We start from the raw sequence: 20,000 nt of genomic DNA, 5'->3' as shown, positions 1-20,000 counted from the left end.
AGCTGATTGGACAGTGATCCGGGTACCAGACACCCTAAAGGGTCATGTACCTGTTGGGCTGTGTGTCATTAATCCAGGTAAGCTGATTGGACAGTGATCGGGGTACCAGACACCCTAAAGGGTCATGTACCTGTTGGGCTGTGTGTCATTAATCCAGGTAAGCTGATTGGGCAGTGATCAGGGTTCCAGATACCCTAAAGGTTCATGTACCTGTTGGGCTGTGTGTCATTAATCCAGGTAAGTTGATTGGGCAGTGATCGGGGTACCAGACACCCTAAAGGGTCATGTACCTGTTGGGCTGTGTGTCATTAATCCAGGTAAGCTGATTGGACAGTGATCGGGGTACCAGACACCCTAAAGGGTCATGTACCTGTTGGGCTGTGTGTCATTAATCCAGGTAAGCTGATTGGACAGTGATCCGGGTACCAGACACCCTAAAGGGTCATGTACCTGTTGGGCTGTGTGTCATTAATCCAGGTAAGCTGATTGGACAGTGATCGGGGTACCAGACACCCTAAAGGGTCATGTACCTGTTGGGCTGTGTGTCATTAATCCAGGTAAGCTGATTGGGCAGTGATCAGGGTTCCAGATACCCTAAAGGTTCATGTACCTGTTGGGCTGTGTGTCATTAATCCAGGTAAGTTGATTGGGCAGTGATCGGGGTACCAGACACCCTAAAGGGTCATGTACCTGTTGGGCTGTGTGTCATCAATCCAGGTAAGCTGATTGGTTTTTGTTCATCCAGCCAGTAATTGGTCAAAATCGAAATAGGTTTGTATGTGAGAATGCCCAGACAAATCAAGAATCGCAGCTCTGACCGGTAATCTGGAGGTCTGAGGTTCGATCCCTAGTCAAGGCGGGCTGATTTTTTTAGGAAGATTTTTAATTGTATTTTTCCCTCTGCTTTGTCTGGGGTCCCGATAGCTCAGTTGGTAGAGCACTCGCTTCACACCCAATGGGACCGAGATTTATCCCAGCTGCAGTCGAGAATTTTTTCTGACCACCCCCCCCCCCCCCCGGTTTTTTCAGCATTGAATGAATAGCTGAGTCAATTAAATATGGCAGAGAGTACTTTGCGATAGACTAGTGTCCTATCCAAAGGATAGCAAGTAATTGCTATTTTCCGTTTCACGCTCTATGGGCCGAATGGCTCTGAAGGACTAACTTACTTTGTCTGACATTGTTTCCTAGACAACGTTTTCAGGGTTTTATCCTACATCGGTGCCTGTTTCCCTAGTTTTGTCACAACGGGTCATTTCAACCAATTCCACTTTGTCTTACTTTTCCTTCGGTGCTCTCTTCTTAAAAAATGAATGATTAAGTTTGTTTTTAAAAAAATTTTTGTCTGATTTTTTTACTCCCAGAGAGTAAGAAATCCAAGGATACAATCCAAGCCGAAGTGGTCCAAACGATACGCAATGTCATCGGGCCTGTAGCAGCCTTCAAAACGGTGGTCATTGTGCCAAAACTTCCCAAGACCAGGTCAGGAAAAATTGCCAGGAATACAATCAGTGCCATTGCTTGTGGACAACCGTATAAGGTGAGGGGGGGGGGGGGAGATGGTGGGGGATGATGTTTTCAGTTTTTCCCATTGTTTTGTCTCTCAAAAATGACAGACACAGTCAAAAACTTTGAGTTTTTATATACTAGCGCAATACTGGGGTCCCTAGCCAACAGCGACACTTAACTTTTAGTACCAGACATGATGCCTGTTAAAAGATATTATAATTTTACAATCCACTAAACATGCTCAAAGCGCTTTACAAGGGGTCCTTAGCCAACAGCAACATTTAACATGACGGCCCACACATGATGCCTGTTATTACAATATTTTTCGTACATTGATAAGCCTGTTGGCGGGCAGGCACTCATTTTACATTGTACATTTTACATTACCATTGTACGGTGAGAGAATGTGAGTATAGAGCCTTTTTAACTATGCATCACTTAGAGAGGGACTTGAACCCAGGACCTTCTAATCTGTCATACCACTAGACTACGTTGCTGCACTAAACTTGCCAGCATGTTCTATATTATTATTAATTTTTAGTGTAGATATGTGTCGGTACATGACTTTATCAGTCGGAAGGTGAAAACTTTGGATTTTCATTTAAATTTTTTTTATTTTTTTTTTCATTTTCTGAAAGAATATGCTCACCGGAGCATTTTAACCTTTTTAAAAAGTAAATCGGGTGGTTTTTCATGAAGTTCTGGTCAGATGTATGGGAAAGGTATCCATCAACTTTTCTCAAATTGCATACTTTTTCAACTTGACTAGCTGTAAAAAATATTTAGAAGTGAAATTAAGCTTTGATATTTCCCGAAGATGTACAAGAAGGGTTGATTTAATCAATTATGACATGAACTCATTTTTGATAAAAATTGACCTTCTAACTAAACTTGGCAATATCTCAGTTCAAACCTTTTCACCATCCGACTGATTATGTCATTCACTGTAACATGTTATGATTTGTCTTGAGTTTTAAAACATGACAGATTCTTTGATGTCCATTTCATGTCCCAGATCCCCGTCACCATTGAAGACGAGTCCGTCTATCCTATCATAGAAAAGTCTTTACGTGAAGTCGGTTTCCCTTCTGTCTGAGGTACACATTGATATGGATGGAGCCATCGCTTACATGTTTTTGTTCTCTAACACTAACACTAACACTTAACACATTGCATGAAGATTTGAACAAGTGTATGAAACAGTGACAGACAAAGCAGGAAAGAAAAATACAAGAAAAAAAAAAAAACCCATCTAAAAAAATCAGTCTTCCGAGGCTCATACACACTTTTTCAGATCTTTATCTTACGAGGGCGAAGTGGCCGAGTGGTTAAGGCATTGCACTGTGATCTGGATGACCTGGGTTCGAGCCCAGCTTCAGGCACTTTCGTTTTTTTTTTCCTTGAGCAAGATTATTAACCCCCAATTTGCTCACTTAGACAACATAGGTGATTCCTGTTGACATCAGACATCTTGTTTGATGAGTTATCTATATTCCTTCATGGAATGCCTAGGCGACGATATCTTATGATGTCTTGGCGAAAAAGGCACAGTTTTTGTTTTTTTTAATTTTTATCTTACAGAAGTGCCTACTCTCTGATTTGTCAATTTGATAACATTGCATGAAAAAGCCTCATATCCTAACTTTTCAACATTTTCATTTCTTTTGGGTGGAGTTTGCCCACATCTATCGACTTTTGCAGTTACTTTCTCCTGCTTGACTGATTTCATTTCGTGTTTTATTCCAGCCCTCCCATTGGAAAACCCGACCATTTCTTAGTAAATACGTATTCGTTGAACAATGCTTTCAACGCGTTGAATATAAAGTTTATTCAACGATTGCAGAATATTTTCGCACATTTTTTTTGGTGTGAAATTAGGTGATTATAAATATTTTTTTTGGTGCGGATGAATACAAATCCAATGGTTTTCTTTTTTTGGGTCAAATTGTCATTCAAGCAGAAGGAGAAAAATACAAATTATGGTGAATAGAAGTACTAATACCATACTATTGGTCACAAAATATCTAATACTATTATATCTACATGGAGAATTGGAATAAACACATTTTTTCTTTTCGTTGTATTTATTAAACTCCTTTTTTTTTATCATGCAATAACACATAAAAATACAAGAATAAAACATCCCAAAAAATCAGTCGACTTCGACTGGGGATCGAACCTCAGACCGTCTGATTACCGGTCAGACGTGCTACCATTGTAATGGTAGCACGTCAGACCGGTAATCAGAAGGTCTGAGGTTCGATCCCCAGTCGAGATCGACTGATTTTTTTGGATGGTTTTTTTCTTGCCCTTATATTTTTCTTTCTTGCTTTGTCTGTCACCTTTCATACAAACTTGTTCAATTCTTTATCTTATACGGGTGCATACTCCTCAATTTCTTAATTATGATTTTTTAAAATCTAATTCTTACAATATTTTTTTCTCTTTTCATTTTTGTCATATTGGTGCAAGGAATCATTCATTTCATTTTAAAGTTTTCAACTGTATTATTTAGTGCTTAATTTCTTTTCCTTTTTTTATTTTTTCCTTTAATGCACGACTCCCAGGTTTCCACGACTCACGGGATGTTTTGTTTGTTTTGCTGTTTTTGAAAATAATGTTGTGTTGCTTTTATATCAAGCTTTTACTCAAATTCTGTTTAAAGTCCTGCTTTTTTTAGTAATTTGTTTTTATTTCGTCAACAAAAAGGCATTTTGATGGATTGATGGTGTTTTGGTTGGTTGAGAGAAAGAGAGAGAGAGAGAGAGAGAGAGAGAGAGAGAGAGAGAGAGAGAGAGAGAGAGAGAGAGAGAGAGAGAGAGAGAGAGAGAGAGAGAGAGAGAGAGAGAGAGAGGCATGCGTGAATATATATGGGAGTTGATAGTGATAGTGTGGTATGCCGTGGTGAACTAGAGCCCAGTTATTGAATTGGCAGGGAAAAGTTTGTTGATTTTTAAAAACTCTACTTGAATTGTAAAGGATTGGCAGAGGTAACTTAGGACTAACATCCGTGTCTGATATTCTATAGAAATTGTTACATGGACACGATATAAGCATTGGAAATCTATCTCAGACTCATGCAGTTTGCAGGATCAGTTTTATGGTTCTGTTCTGGACCCTTTGTAATTTGGATGTAAATTTTGTAGGCTATATATTTATTTTTAACATGAGCATTTCACAGTGATGAAATTGCGCGATATAAATGCCAATTATTATTATTGTTGTTATTATTATTATTATTATTATTATTATTATTATTATTATTATTATTATTATTATTATTATTATTATTATTATTATTATTATTATTATTATTATTATTATATATTATTATTATTTTTTTTTTTTTTTTTTTTTTTTTTTTTTAATTATTATTATTGCTATTATTATTATTATTATTATTATTATTATTATTATTATTATTATTATTGCTATTATTATTTATTATTTTATTATTATTATTATTATTATTATTATTATTATTTATTGTTATTATTATTTTATTTTTTATTATTATTATTATTATTATTATTATTATTATTATTATTATTATTATTATTATTATTATTATTTTTATTATTGCTTATTATTATTATTATTATTATATTATTATTATTATTATTATTATTATTATTATTATTAATATTATTATTATTATTATTATTATTATTATTATTATTATTATTATTATTATTTATTATTATTTTTATTATTATTATCATTTTATTATTAGCATTGGCACCCACGATGAGAGAGTTACAGTAGCCCAACCTGGATGATGTAAATGAGTTTACAAGTAGTTTAGTCATAATAAAGAGTACATTTTTGATTAATATTGTACATTTCAAAGTAAAGTATTTCCATTGGATAGTTTCACACAATATTCATAGACATGATTGATTGATTGAAGAATGATCTTAGCCGTAAGTTATGTAAATGGTGTTGCTCGAAGCTCGAAGAAATAAATAACAGTGAGAAATTGAATAAGCTTTATTTTAATAAACGAAAACAGATAATATGGATGTTACAGGTTTCCCCTTTATCAACAAAACAGATTGAATGAAACACTACAGACAAATTGGCGCTGATATAACCTAAATGCGTTGCAAGCGCCGTAAAACCCTTAAAAACAAACAAAACAAACTACAGACGAATGAGATAATAACAATGCAACTACCACAGTATCTCATTCATCTGTAGTGTTACATTCATCCTGTTTTATTGATAAAGGGGAAACCCGTAACATCCACATTATCTGTTTTCGTTTATCAATTTAAAGCTTACATTCAATTTCACATTATTATTCAGCCATATGTGAGAAAACTGCATAATTTTTTAAAGAGCAGTGAGTGGTTGCCACCGGAGCCATCAGCATTTGGATCTTTTTCACCCCAAATCTCACATTGACTTGAATAAGAAAGATTTTCAATATTCTTTCTCTTGTTTTGATTTATATCCCAGATTCCTGTGTTGATAGAAGACGAGACGGTGTACCCCGTCATAGAGTCGTGTCTGAGAGATGCTGGCTACCCATCGTTGTGAGATGTCTGCTGTATCAGCTTTTTTAAAGTCAATACAAAGCTGGTGGAAGCTGTCAGCTGTAACAAGTTGTGTACGACAAGGAAATATATAACAGCTTTAAAAAAGAACCAAAGACTAAACATTGTATGTTTCGGGTACAAAACCCTTCTTCATTTAATTACAGAAACAGATTTAACGTGATCTTTCAAATGTTTTTGTTATCGGCTGAAAAGGGTTTTGTGTCCAAAACCAGTTTGGACCTACAATTCCAATTTAATATGCCAGATTTTTTATGGTTTGATTCTTGTCATAAAAACGACAGAAAACCACGTATAGAAAGAAAAACAGGCAGCAGTGAGTTTTATATTTAACTATAAGGACAGAACAGATTACAATATGGTATATTTTGCGTGTCATGTATATTGTGTGCCTAGAGCTATATTGTATTATATGGGACAGGTGCTATATATACTACATTATTATTATTATTATTAAATATTTAATCAGCTCACCTTCTGTGAGGTCGAGGTTTTGGCTTCTGTTTGCCATGGATTGGGAAATCTACAGAAATTGTTTAACTTAATGAATTTTGTAATGTTACCATTTTGAGACAACTGGTCACATTTGATTAACTCTCTCCTTACCGACTGTTTTCAAGATTTTTACTGAAATGTAATATCGGCCCAACTCATAAATTGAATTTTTAAACTCACATTTAAAAGTAAAAAGTAACATACGACACGTCATCTTGTTGAGGAAAACAAGCTTTACAAAGCTACAGTAAGTTCTTGTAAATACTATGAAGATTTTGTGATTTATAAAATTAAATCTGTATAAGAAAAATACCGTTTGTATCGTAATGAATGTGACGTTTTTCCTACAGTTGGTAAGGAGAGGGTTAAAGTTTTAAAATTCAAACGGTATCAGTTATTTGCTTCTACGCCTTTGTATTTGAACTGATTGAAAACTTGTCTTCAAATTTATTTCTCTTAAAATAAGAGAATAAGCGCGGCTATGTGGTCTTGTTGTATGACACTCGCTTTGGGATCGGAAGGTCCTGGGTTCGAGCCTCGTTCGACACATAGTTGAGTCCTTGGAAAAGGCTCTTTACTCACATTCTCTCACCTTACTCAGGTAAAATGAGTATCTGACCGTCAGTGTTGTCTCTGTCGGATAATATTTCAATATCACCTAATAGGCGTCATGTCTCGTTCTATATGTTACATGGTGCTCTTGGCCAGAGACCCCTTGTAATAGCGCTTTGAGCACATTAGTGGATATTGCGCTATATTTATAGAAGTTCAAGGTTTTTAAAACATCGTTTTGTACTACATAATAGAGCTTATTATTGCCATGGTTTTCTTGAGCTTGCAACTGACACTCTCACGGCTGGGTTGGGTTCCTGACCTCCCATAGTGGGCAGGGGGGGTACATAATGTGTCTTCTATCCCATTATATCTGTTTTCCAACATGCTTTCTGTCTTTGTCTTGGAATGAGATTACTTGGTTTTGTCCTGGCTGGGAGGGAAACAGTCAAATGCATAGTTATTGTTTTGGGAGATGATATGTTTTTCCTTGTAAATCATCTCTCTGTTATGTATTATTGTATTTGTTATTTTGAATGTATAATGTAAGCATTTGAGTGTATTCCTCTTTGTTGAGTCTTTTGCTTGTGTCCTGATGAGACTTATAAGTGATCTCAAACTAAGTACATTGGTGGTATGCTCTTGGAATCTACATCTGATCCCTATTTGTTCCCAGTTCCCCTACGTCTTAATTTCTCTTGGGTGCTTTAATTGTAATTTTAGAACTTTTTACTATCCCATTTTCTTCTTTATACTGGCGCTGATATAACTTAAATGTGTTGCAAGCGCCGTAAAACCCTTAAAAACTAAACTAAACACTCTCATGGGTTTTTTTGTTTAGTTTTTGCAATTCTGTGAGTTCTCGTTTATTTCACTAAATCTATGCATCTTTAATTTTAAAAACATGATTTGTTTCTTTGTTATTTTTATATAATTTCTTTCAAGTGATCCGACAAATTCTCATTGTGCCTTATCTGTTACTGTTACATTATATTACGATAATATATACATTTATAAATATCAGTCTTTCTACATTTACCGCATGCTTTATTTTTGTTATATTTTTTTAATCGAGACGTCGCAAATAATTTTTTATGAAAAATGCCATTGATAATGTTTCCTTTCAAATGATATATCTGTATATAAATATTTCAATGCAATACGGAACAACAGCAAGGCTTGTACTCAGGTCTGCCAGACAGAAGTGTCGTGCCTTATCCACTGGGCCATCACACCTCCCACGGTTTCAGACAGCCTACTATTTGAAGTTGTCGTAACAGTTGGGCCGTGGGTTCGAACCCCCATCACCGCAAAGCTTTTATTCTCTATTTGTTGTGACGCTTCATTTCTTGTTATAACCTACTTTTTACCTTCAAATCAAGAACAAGGGTAGTGTAATCAATACTATTTGTAACTGTGAGATTTCAGTATTGACTAAATTCCACCCACTGTCTTAAAACGGTGAAATTTTAATAAACTAAAATGAATATAACAACTTCAAAAGGGAACTAAATACCAAATATACATATGTTTCGTGTTCAATAACCCTTCTTCAGCCAATAACAAAAGTAATAGTTAATATATATATAATATATATATATATATATATATATATATATAGAGAGAGAGAGAGAGAGAGAGAGAGAGAGATTGTTTCACTTTAAAGTCATCTGTACTCCTCATATATTTCGTGATATTGTGACTGGCTCAATTTGGTATTGTAAACTGTCTGTGTTTCCTGTAATTTAATGTTTACTCAATGAATACAATCAACATTGTTGGACCAAGAGAATAGCCAAGTGCCATTGCAGCAGATCATTGTCATTCGGATGAATCTTCTTATAAAATGAACCTTTATTTTTTCATGTCAATATCTTTTATTCTTTTTGTTTTATTTATCTCCAGATTTATTACTCTAGAATTTTTTACCCGATTCTAACTGGAATCTCTCTCTTTCTGAGAGGGAAACAGTCCAATGTATCTTTTTTCTTGTTTTGTTTTTGAGAGATACTTATTTAACAGATTCCTTATCAGTGCTGATGGTGACAAAAAGTGAAAAAGTAGGAAAATGTTGAACGATTGCCTTTAAGCCCCATTTTTACTGCACTAAACCCCACTTTTAGAGCAATTGAGATGATAGACTATCATTGATACTCTAGCTAACTTCTGGACAGTGGGAAACTGCACCTGTGTGTTCCACCACACATCAACTCTCTCATTGCTAGCACATTGTTTCGAGAAAATGTAATTTTTAAAAGGAGGAAATTCCTCCTCTGGACTCCAAAATCGCGGATTTCGGCAGATCCGAGGAAAACCATCAGCACTGCCTTATAAACCATCTTGTGGTATTTAGGTGTAAAAAGTTTGCTTCCCTATTCTGTGTCCATCTCAGTGCTTTGTCTTCGTTACTCCATAGTCTAATACTAAAACTAACCCAAATCCATGATTGGACCCAAAAGAAAGTGTACAGTACTAGCTGGGGTTCATGACCTCCCATAGTGGACAGGGTGGCACTTTCTGTGTCTGCTATCCCCCAATAAATGTTTTTCAACGTGCTTTCTGTCTTTGTCTTGGAATTAAATTACTTGGTTTTGTCCTGGCCCTGTCTGGGAGGGAAACAGTCAAATGTATAGTACAAGTACAGGTCTTGTAAATCATCTCTCTGTTATGCGCTGTATTATTTTTGTTTTACATATATAAGATTTGTAAGCATTTGAGTTGTGTTTCTCTTAGTGGGGACATGTGCTTGTGTCTGGAAGAGACATTTAGGTGATCTCAAACTAAGTACACTGATAGTGTGCTATTGGAATCTACATCCCGTTTCCTAGTTAAACCAATTCCCCTTTGTCTTACTTTTTCTTGGGTGCTTTAATTGTAATTTTAAAACTGTTTACTATCCCATTTTCTTCCATTGTTGTACTGGTGCTGATATGACCTGCCTTCATGTGTTGCAAACGCCGTAAAATCCTTAAAAACAAACAAATAAAATTAACCTTTGTTTTTTCATGTCAATATCTCGTTTATTCTTTTTGTTCTATTTGTCTCCATTGCTGGGATCTCTCTCTGAGAGGGAAACAGTCAAATGTGCTGGGAGGGGTTCCTTACCTCCCATAATGGGCAGGGAGGCACTTACTGTGTTTTCCAACATGCGTTCTGTCTTTGTCTTGGAATGAGATTACTCGGTTTTGTCCTGGCCCTGGCTGGGAGGGGAACAGTCAAATGTATAGTTTTGGGAGATTATATTTTTTTTCCTTGTAAATCATCTCTGTTATGCACTGTGTTTTGTTTACATATTATAAATGATTTGTAAACATTTGAGTGTATTCCTCTTAGTTGGGACTTCTGCTTGCGTCTGGATGAGACTTTTAGGTGATCTCAAACTAAGTACTTTGATAGTGTGCTCTTGGAATCTACATCTGTTCCCTATTTGTACCATTCCCCTTTGTCTTACCTTTTCTTTTGTGCTTTAATTGTAATTCTAGAACTTTTTACTATCCCATTTTCTTTCTTTTTACTGGCACTGATGCCATAAAACCCTTAAAAACAAACAAAACGGTCAAACGTCATGTTTTGTTGTTTTGTTTTTGAGGGATACTTATGTATCAAATTCCGTGTGTAAATCTTCTTGCGATATTTAGTTTGATGAAAAAAGTAATTGCTTCCCCTTGTAAATGCTAAAGGCAACAATTAATAATAATCCTATAAATAGAACGAAGATCTTTGTTATTGCTTTTTGCCATCCGTGTTTATGAGTAATTCTCACTAAACCGTATTATCCAGACTATAAAAGTTCATTGTTAAACATAGTTTTGTGTTCGTCCGCTATACTTCCGGATGGCAATGTTATGAGCTTCTTAGCTAAATGCATACTATCTATACGCAACAAACGAAAAAAAACCAACAAAAAAAAACAATCCCACGTTATAAAAGCGATTGACATTTATTCCATAGACAATAAGTACATCTCATTAATATCATTCACCAGGACACAGCAGTAGATTGAAAGATCAGATTTATCTGGGATGATGGGTCAAAGCTCTGACTGGTAGCAACATCTTTCTTTTATTTTATTTTTTTCAATAAAAGTAATTTCTGAAGTGCCCCCCCCCCCCCCCCCCCCTTCTAAAAATGACACATTTGAATTTTAAAAATTAAAATTTTCACTATAACTATAGCACTCTTCAACAGCTAACAGCAACACTTAACATGTCGAACGAGACATGATGCTGGTATGCATTACAGATACAACTCTGTTAATGGTCAAGAAACTCATTTTACACCTGAGTGCAATGAGAGAATGTGAGTAAATGGTTCAATTTTGTGCCACTCAGAGCAGGACTCAACCCTGGGACCTCCTACCATTAGAAATATATATTTTTAAAGGACTTACTTAAGTTGTCGTGTTTATTAAAATTCAACACATCATAAAAACATCCAATCCTCTGAAAGTGATGGGAGTGACAGAGAAAGAGAGGGAGAGACAGAAAGAATTAGAGAGATATTGGACCCTTCGTCTCAAAACGGTATTAAGTCGGGTTGGTAAAGATTTTTAAAATTGAATTTATAGTCAGAAATATCAGACTTTTGTTTATATGATTTATTGAGAATAACGGCAACCATATTTTAAGGCTCGAATGCCAACAATTTATATTTTTGACCAGTTTAACATTAAATTCGGCTTTTAAGCATCTGGTTCGTTCCGACATAATACCCTTTTGAGACGATGGGTCACATATAGAGACAGGGTTGCCAATACAGGAGACAAAAATTTACTGACAGTTTAGGCAAAGACATTGACTGACCCTTTCGAGAGCTAAACTCCAGTAAAAAGACATTATATTTATATAGTTCCTTTTTTCCATTCATGGGTGCCAGCAGGAAGAAGTGCTGAAACCTGAAACTAAAATCTCGACACTTTGCCAAACCTGAAAATGTTCCTACTGATAATGCGGCCTAAACTTTACTCTTATTTCATCACCGTTTTTATACCATTATTAAATGATTACACAGCAAACATATTGACACAATGAAACACTGAAACCAGAAGTATTTGACTTCGAGATATCTCGAAAACGGAATTCCGGCATAAACCGGAAAACTGGCACCCATGAGCCGTAAAAAGCAGACCTGCCAAATTGAAAACTTAAAATTTAGTAATTTTTATGTCAATTTTTAGTAATTTGACAAGAAAATTCGTAATTTCTGAAATTGTGTACGAACAACCACAAAATAATTATAACTATTATTATTATTATTACCATTATTATAGTAGAAAGTAAAAAGACATCATATATATGTAGTTACTTTTGCCCATTTAGAAGGTGATTGGAAAATATACAGAGGGTTTATATAAAATACTGAATTCCGTAAATATATGGGAAATTGGCAACCTTGAAGAGAGGAGGAGGGGAGGGAAATGGAGGCCATTCAATATGAAAGACAAACTATTTATAGCACCAGTCAATATCCAAACATGTATTCTTTCAACTTGGACACCAAGCCGTGATCTCTCTTGGGCGTTTGTCTGTCTTGTAAAACCTGAAGAAGAAAAAAATATCCCAAATAAGGCTTTGGAAAAAAAAAAGAAAGAAAAAAAAAACAACCCAAAATTACAAACAAATATTGGGATCAAATTGGACTTTAACAAAAAGATAGTAGTATTTAATAATAATAATAATAATAATAATAATAATCTTTATTGTCCAAATAGGCAATTATTGTTAGGTTACAGCTCTTGTAATAGGCGAAAAAAGTAATTAAAATAGTGGTAATAATGATGATAATAATACTGATAGTAATGTAGTAGTAATAGTAATAATAATAAGAAGAAGAAGAAGGAGAAGCAGAAGAAGAAGAATGATAATAATAATAATAATAATAATAATAATAATAATAATAATAATAATAATCTTTATTGTCCAAATAGGCAATTATTGTTAGGTTACAGCTCTTGTAATAGGCGAAAAAAAGTAATTAAAATAGTGGTAATAATGATGATAATAATACTGATAGTAATGTAGTAGTAATAGTAATAATAATAATAAGAAGAAGAAGGAGAAGCAGAAGAAGAAGAATGATAATAATAATAATAATAATAATAATAATAATAATCTCTCTTTCTCCTTGTGTCTATCCATCTATTATATTATAACAATATGAACGTGTTATGCAAAACACCCTATCCTCAAATTCGTAAGTGGCACAAGATGGGGAGCGTTCACATATTACGTCATCAAAAATTTGCCCTTTTTAGACCCCCCCCCCCCTCCCCCAAGTCATCACTTGTCATCATTGACCTGACCCCCCCCCCTCCCCCAACAGATGATGACGTCATCTAATTTAATAAAAACTAAAAGATAACTTTAATTTCACAATATTTATTATTAATTTTTCAAACCATAAACATTGATTATCAACGTTTGATAAAACACATTCAGACATTTTATTAATTTCAGAAACTGTTGATAATTTATGTTTTACGATACAATGGGGACATAAAATTTAAATTTGCAAAGATAAAATCTAACAAACATTATTTAAATTAGGCTACTTGGTGCAGGTGCTATTAAAAAAATTTCAGAAAGTGTAATTTAAAATAGTATAGGAGGATAATTATTTTATAGCATATTAGTCTTTTAGTGGAATGAATTTCTGTTTCAATTTCCAAACATAAAATTAATTGATTCAAAAATGTTTCTGCCTTGGACCTCTGGCAATGTACTATAAATAGTATCATCAATTTCATCTTCATCGTCATCACTTTCTCCCATTTGCTGTTCTTCTTGTATGCCGCATTTTCGTGAATGGTCTTTCATTGCTGTGATCGAGGAGTGATACAATGAACATTTAGGGCAAGTTCGCCTTTTGAGAAGTGATACCCCTTTCCCATCTTGTTTCTTAATTTTTCACCTTTTTGCTAATTTTTTTGGAAGGCCATTTTTGAAGCTCTTGCATTTAATAAAATAGGCCTAATTTGCCTATGTTTTGATGACATCATCTTGGGTCTGACCCCCCCCCCCCCCTCCCCCATGTCAACACATGTCAACATTTGGTAGACCCCCCTCCCCCCCCTAGCTGATGACGTAATATGTGAACGCTCCCTCGGGCTATCATGCCAATCTGTTTATTTTATTTAAATAGCACATTCCTTTCTCCATATATATATATATATATATATATATAAATCTTCAAATGTTTCTGTTTCGATTAAAACAACGGTTCAGGAATGAGATTTCCACCCCTCTTACCTCATAGTCTGACCTGGATGCGGAATATGCCGCAGTCAAAGGTCGTATAGGGGTCAGACCAGCCTCTCTCTTCAACTCCCTGGATGATTTGGGGGATAAAATTGACGTGTTCTCTTTCTCTTCCATCACATTCTGGATAACAACACGGGCAACAAAAATATAATAATAATCATAATAATGATAATGATGATGATGAGAATACAGTGGTACACACATTCGACAAATTATACAGATTTGGGGGATAAAATTGATGCGTTCTTTTTTCCTCTTCCATCACATTCTGGATAACAACAAGCAGACCTGCCAAATTGAAAACTTCAAATTTAGTCATTTTTATGTCAATTTTTAGTAATTTGACAGGGAAATTCGTACTTTCTGAAATTGTGTATGAACAACCACAATATTATTAGTATTATTATTATAGTAGTAATAGTTGTACTAGTAGTAGTAGTTGTTCTTCTTATCATTATTATTATTATTATCATCATTAGTATTACTTTTATTATTATTATTATTATTATTTAAGTATTACTAAGAATTAAAAATTCGTAATTTTCCATAAAATTTCGTATTTAGCCATAAAATTTGTCTAAAATTCCTAAGATTCAGCAGGTATGCAACAAGGGACAGCAAAATATAATAATAATATATCATCATAATAATAACTCAGCAGTTCAGTCTTTGATTCGTACCCAAAAGGTACAGAGTTTGACTACCCGCTTTGTTGTGTGGCCTTGGGCAAGTCACCTCGCGTCGCCTCGCCCTAGCTCACTTTGCAGCGCTGCACAGCGGCTGACGACTGGGTTATTCCAGTCTTCCCTTGGAATAGACCCAAAAGACCAATTTCCCCTAAGGGATGAAAAGGGATTTTTATTTTATTTATTTATATGATAATGATAATAATAATAATAATAATAATAATAATAATAATAATAATAATAATAATAATAATAATAATAATAATAATAATAATAATAATAATAATAATGAACACAGCTGTAAGACATGAGACACAAACTGTGATGTAGCCTTCTGTACGCATACGTGCGTACCCTTCGTTAAACTATGGCCTGAGTCCATGGCTATACGGTGCTTGTCACAAGCAATTGAAAAATAAGCATGGTGTTGTCAGGTGTTGCAATGCAATTCCTTTATTTGTTTGTCACCATACAGCTATTGTGATAAATACTCACACATTGTGGGTCTGTGATTACTTTGGATCAGGCAAGCACTTACATGGCATGCCTGGGACTGATCAAAAATTTATGTCACATTACAAGGCGGTAATCACAGGTTGAAAAAAATGAAAAGTGAATTTCTAGTGGTGCTCATTGAAATAAATGATTCCATAGGATGAGCTCGTGAATACAACTCACAAAGACTTTTTTTTCTTCGGATCATATCATCGACTTATTTTACGACTTGATTATGTGAAGTGGCTGAGTGGTTAAGGCATTGCATTGTGACCCGGAAGGTCCCGGGTTCGAGCTCCACTTCAGGCACTTTAGTTTTTTTTCCTTGGGCAAGAATATTAACCCCCTAATTTGCTCACTTGGACAGCATTGGTGATTCCTGTTGATATCAAGACATCTTGTTTGATGAATTATTTACATTCCTTTGTGGAATGCCTAGGAGACGATATCTTATGATGTCGTGGCGCAAAAGGCATAATTTTTTAAAACTCTTATTATTATTATCATTATTATGATTATTATTACTATTATTATTATTATTATTATTATTATTATTATTATTATTATTATTATGAAGACTGATGAGTCTAGTGTGACAAACCTTTTCAATGCAGACGGTGACTCCAATCTTCATACAACCAGCAAAAACCTTTCCGTCTTTACTGAGGGCTTTCTTGGCCTGGATCTTGGACTGGTACTGGATGTGCATCCAATTGCACTCGGAGGCCACCTGGCATAGACAATAATAATAGTAATAATAATAAAAATAATAATAATGATAATAATAATGATAATAATAATAATGATAATAATAATAATAATAATAATAATAATAATAATAATGATAATAATAATAATAATAATAATAATAATGATAATAATAATAATAATAATGATGATGATGATGATGATAATAATAATAATAATGATAATAATAATAATAATAATAATAATAATAATAAAATAATAATAATATTAATAATAATAATAATAATAATAATAATAATAATAATAATAATAATAATAATAATAATAATAATAATAATAATAATAAAATTAATAATAATGATAATAATAATGATAATAATAATGATGATAATGATAATAATAATAATAATAATAATAATAATAATAATAATAATAATAATAATAATAATAATAATAATAATAATAATGATAATAATAATAATAATAATAATAATAATGATAATAATGATAATAATAATAATAATAATAATAATAATGATGATGATGATGATGATGATAATAATAATAATAATGATAATGATAATAATAATAATAATAATAATAATAATAATAATAATAATAATAATAATATATTATAATAATAAATAATAATAATAATAATAATAATAATAATAATAAATAATAATAATAATATATAATAATAATAATTATAATAAATAATAATAATAATAATAATAATAATAATAATAATAATAATTATAATAATAATAATAATAATAATAATAATAATAATAATAATAATAATAATAATAATAATAATAATAATCCTTTCTTTAAAAAATATAGCATTGTGGAGAACATTGTGCTTATTTGAGTCAATAAAAAAATTGAGAGGCGCACAACTCTACTGAAAGATTTGAAAAATAGAAATGTATTTTTTACAGATAGATAAACAGATAACTTGATTTCCTTTTATAATTTAAAGTCAGTTTGAAAGTTCGTTAAGTCAAATAGATATCATAAAAAATTTACCGAAGACACTAACACACCCATGGCCACACCCTCAACTCTATCTGTCCAGTAGAGTCCTTACTTCCGTTGTGTTGATTTAGCGGTGATCAGTGTTGTTATGTAGTAGTGTATTCTCATTGCGTGTATGTTTATATATATGTGTGTGTGTGTCTTTTGGAATGTGGTTGCGTGGAAGAAAAAAAAAAACGGGGGGGGGGGGGGGGGGTGGGTGTGTGTTTGCTAGGAACTGTCAGATTGGCATTTTTTCAGCAAATCATGGCATTCATAGTGATATAATTCACTTGATCACATGACGGTATTTGGATTTACAGAAATTATAAACAAGTTTCACCGATTAACAACATCAACTAATATTACTGCTGATATTACTGCCATCGATGTGATAATTATTGCCCTGGGAAATATTTAGTTAAACATTGTCGGCAAACTGTCAATTGGTTCTGTCTAGCTTCTCGCCCGAACAAACCAAAAGTAGACAGATTTGGGGACTTGATATTTTTCGCCTCCGCTTCAGATTTTCATTTGACCTCACATAAGTAAAGGGGAGACATTCCGAAAGCTCCTACATCCCCAGTATTCATTCAATTTCTATTTTCACCGTTGATCTTTTGTCAGGCGTTTATTTATTCAATTTGTCATCATATAAAAGCGTTTTAAAAACTCTAGAACAAACCTTGATAGATTTGTGAAAGTTTAAAATTTCCTAATTTGACCATTGTTTTGATTCTCGGCCGCCATTCTAATTTGTGAAGTATTGAAGGTAGTGCAAAGCACTCCCAAGTAAAAGCGTGGTAAAGACTTGCGACTTATTGATATTGATATCTACTGACTGATAAACTAAAATCATGCCGAATAAAGCATGGCACCGACGACAAGCACATCGATTAAAATGTGCATCTAATCGAATCAAGCTAATCAAGAAAATTATTCTGGCAATATCGAATGAAAATAGTTCTTTCCCCACGAAATTGCGGGCTTTTTACTAGTTACTATAATAATAATGATGTACCCTTAGTATAGAGCTATCTATGAAATTGCATCTCAAAGCACTTTTTAAAAAACTTGAGCTTTTATATAGCACAATATCCACTAAACATGCTCAAAGTAGTTTACAAGATGTCACTAGCCAATAGCAACACTTAACATGAAGGACCACACACCTGTTAGGCGATATTACAGAGACAACACTGTTTACAGCCAGCTACTCATTTTACACCTGAGCAGGCTGAGACGATATGAGTAAAGAGCCTTTTCCAAGGTCTGGACAACATGCAGAGTGAGGATCGAACACATGATCTTCCAATCCGAAAGCGAGTGTCATACCACAAGACTATATAACTGAACACTGACAAATAAACAAAATACATTTCTAAATTTATGAGTTAATAAAAGAAAGGACAGATAAGTAAGTAACGAAATGAATGATTTAATAAATCAAATAGAGATAAAATTGTTCGTTTTTTTTTTAAACAGATAAAAATAGAAAAGTAAATAAATGAATGAATAATTGAATTAATTAATAGCCAAATGAACATAAATAGAGAAAAAAATATTAAATGTATGAAATATATTGAAAAATGTAAAAATGAATGAAATAAATTAATAAATATACTTCTTAATAAATAAACAAATAAACAGAAAAAACTTAGTTTGAGATCACCTATAAGTCTCCTCCGGACACAAGTACAAAATCCAACAAAGAGGAATACACTCAAATGCTTACATTATACATTCAAAATAAAACTAAGTACATTGGCATTGGTGGTATACTCTTGGAATCTACATCTGATCCCTATTGTTCCCAGTTCCCCTATGTCTTACTTTTCTTGGGTGCTTTATTTGTAATTCTAGAACATTTTACAATCCCATTTTCTTCCTTTTTACAGGCGCTGATATAAACCTAAATGTGTTGCAACCACTGTAAAACCCTTAAAAACAAACAGAAGAAAAAAACCCCAGCTTACCACATGCTTGAGAATGGTGCCGTACTGGGCAAACCTGGTAAGATGAAGGACGATGCACCGGGAAGGAAGCTGGAGAAATGGGCCAATCAAAAGTCACAAAACAGTGTTATATAGAAGGAACTAAATTGACGTTCACTCAGCTCATTGATATTGTTTTCAGCCAGACAAATAAACTCATAGCATCAATTCTACTGAAAATTTACTCTTTTTTTTTTTTACTACGCCCCCCCCCCCTTTTCTCACTCCCTCTTAAACAAATCTCACTTATATTGATGCTACACATTGTAAGTAAAATACTGGATAGTTTCCTCATGCCACATCAACTGTATCAACAACCAAATCTATGTACTATATTGTTAATGCATGGGTGCAAGCAACTGGACTTCAAAAAGCCTGCAAGTCTACTTATGACCAGACATATAATCTGAAAAAGCCTGCAAGATTCACAGACTTATCTCGTCATTTGAAGTCTTGTTCTCAGTTTTCTAGCTTCATAATAGTAGGCCACAATTGTTGTATGTTTAATCCAAAGGTTGTAATGCAGTAATTTGTTAAGTTTCTTGTCACAAGTTGCACCAAAAAAAAAACCCAAAAAAAATCCAAAAAAATCTATCAAATCCAAATCGCAAACAGCCGGCGACGTTTTTTTTCGGTAATCCAAGCGGCCGTCACTCTTGCACCCATGTTAATGCTACAACTACAAAAAAAAAAAAATCCTTTACTTCACCTGGATCGATCTCA

The 20,000-nt window shown here is 33.4% G+C and overlaps 2 protein-coding genes across 2 annotated transcripts in view; one reads left to right on the top strand and one right to left on the bottom strand.

Moving 5' to 3' along the window:
* The window catches only part of LOC144979068 (acyl-CoA synthetase short-chain family member 3, mitochondrial-like), a 29,428-nt gene extending 19,301 nt beyond the window's left edge, over window positions 1–10,127 (top strand). The window contains exons 16-18 of the mRNA XM_078925683.1: window positions 1,369–1,540; window positions 2,525–2,606; window positions 5,971–10,127. Coding sequence (XP_078781809.1) covers window positions 1,369–1,540; window positions 2,525–2,605 — 253 coding nt within the window. The 3' untranslated portion in view covers window position 2,606; window positions 5,971–10,127. The remainder of the gene's footprint in view (window positions 1–1,368; window positions 1,541–2,524; window positions 2,607–5,970) is intronic.
* A 905-nt stretch (window positions 10,128–11,032) lies between these two features.
* The window catches only part of LOC144979067 (nucleoporin NUP35-like), a 15,680-nt gene continuing 6,712 nt past the window's right edge, over window positions 11,033–20,000 (bottom strand). Inside the window, exons 2-5 of the mRNA XM_078925682.1 lie at window positions 19,260–19,328; window positions 16,157–16,285; window positions 14,363–14,494; window positions 11,033–12,653 (exon numbers count right to left, since the gene is read on the bottom strand). Of these exons, the coding sequence (XP_078781808.1) occupies window positions 12,576–12,653; window positions 14,363–14,494; window positions 16,157–16,285; window positions 19,260–19,328 (408 nt within the window). The 3' untranslated portion in view covers window positions 11,033–12,575. The remainder of the gene's footprint in view (window positions 12,654–14,362; window positions 14,495–16,156; window positions 16,286–19,259; window positions 19,329–20,000) is intronic.

Source organism: Berghia stephanieae, chromosome 8, assembly GCF_034508935.2.
Source record: "Berghia stephanieae isolate SIO BIC M18660-M18661 chromosome 8, UCSD_Bste_1.3, whole genome shotgun sequence".
Classification (NCBI taxonomy): Eukaryota; Metazoa; Mollusca; class Gastropoda; order Nudibranchia; family Aeolidiidae; genus Berghia; species Berghia stephanieae.
Note: the sequence above shows the minus strand (reverse complement) of the source record. Positions and strands in the feature narration are given on the sequence as shown.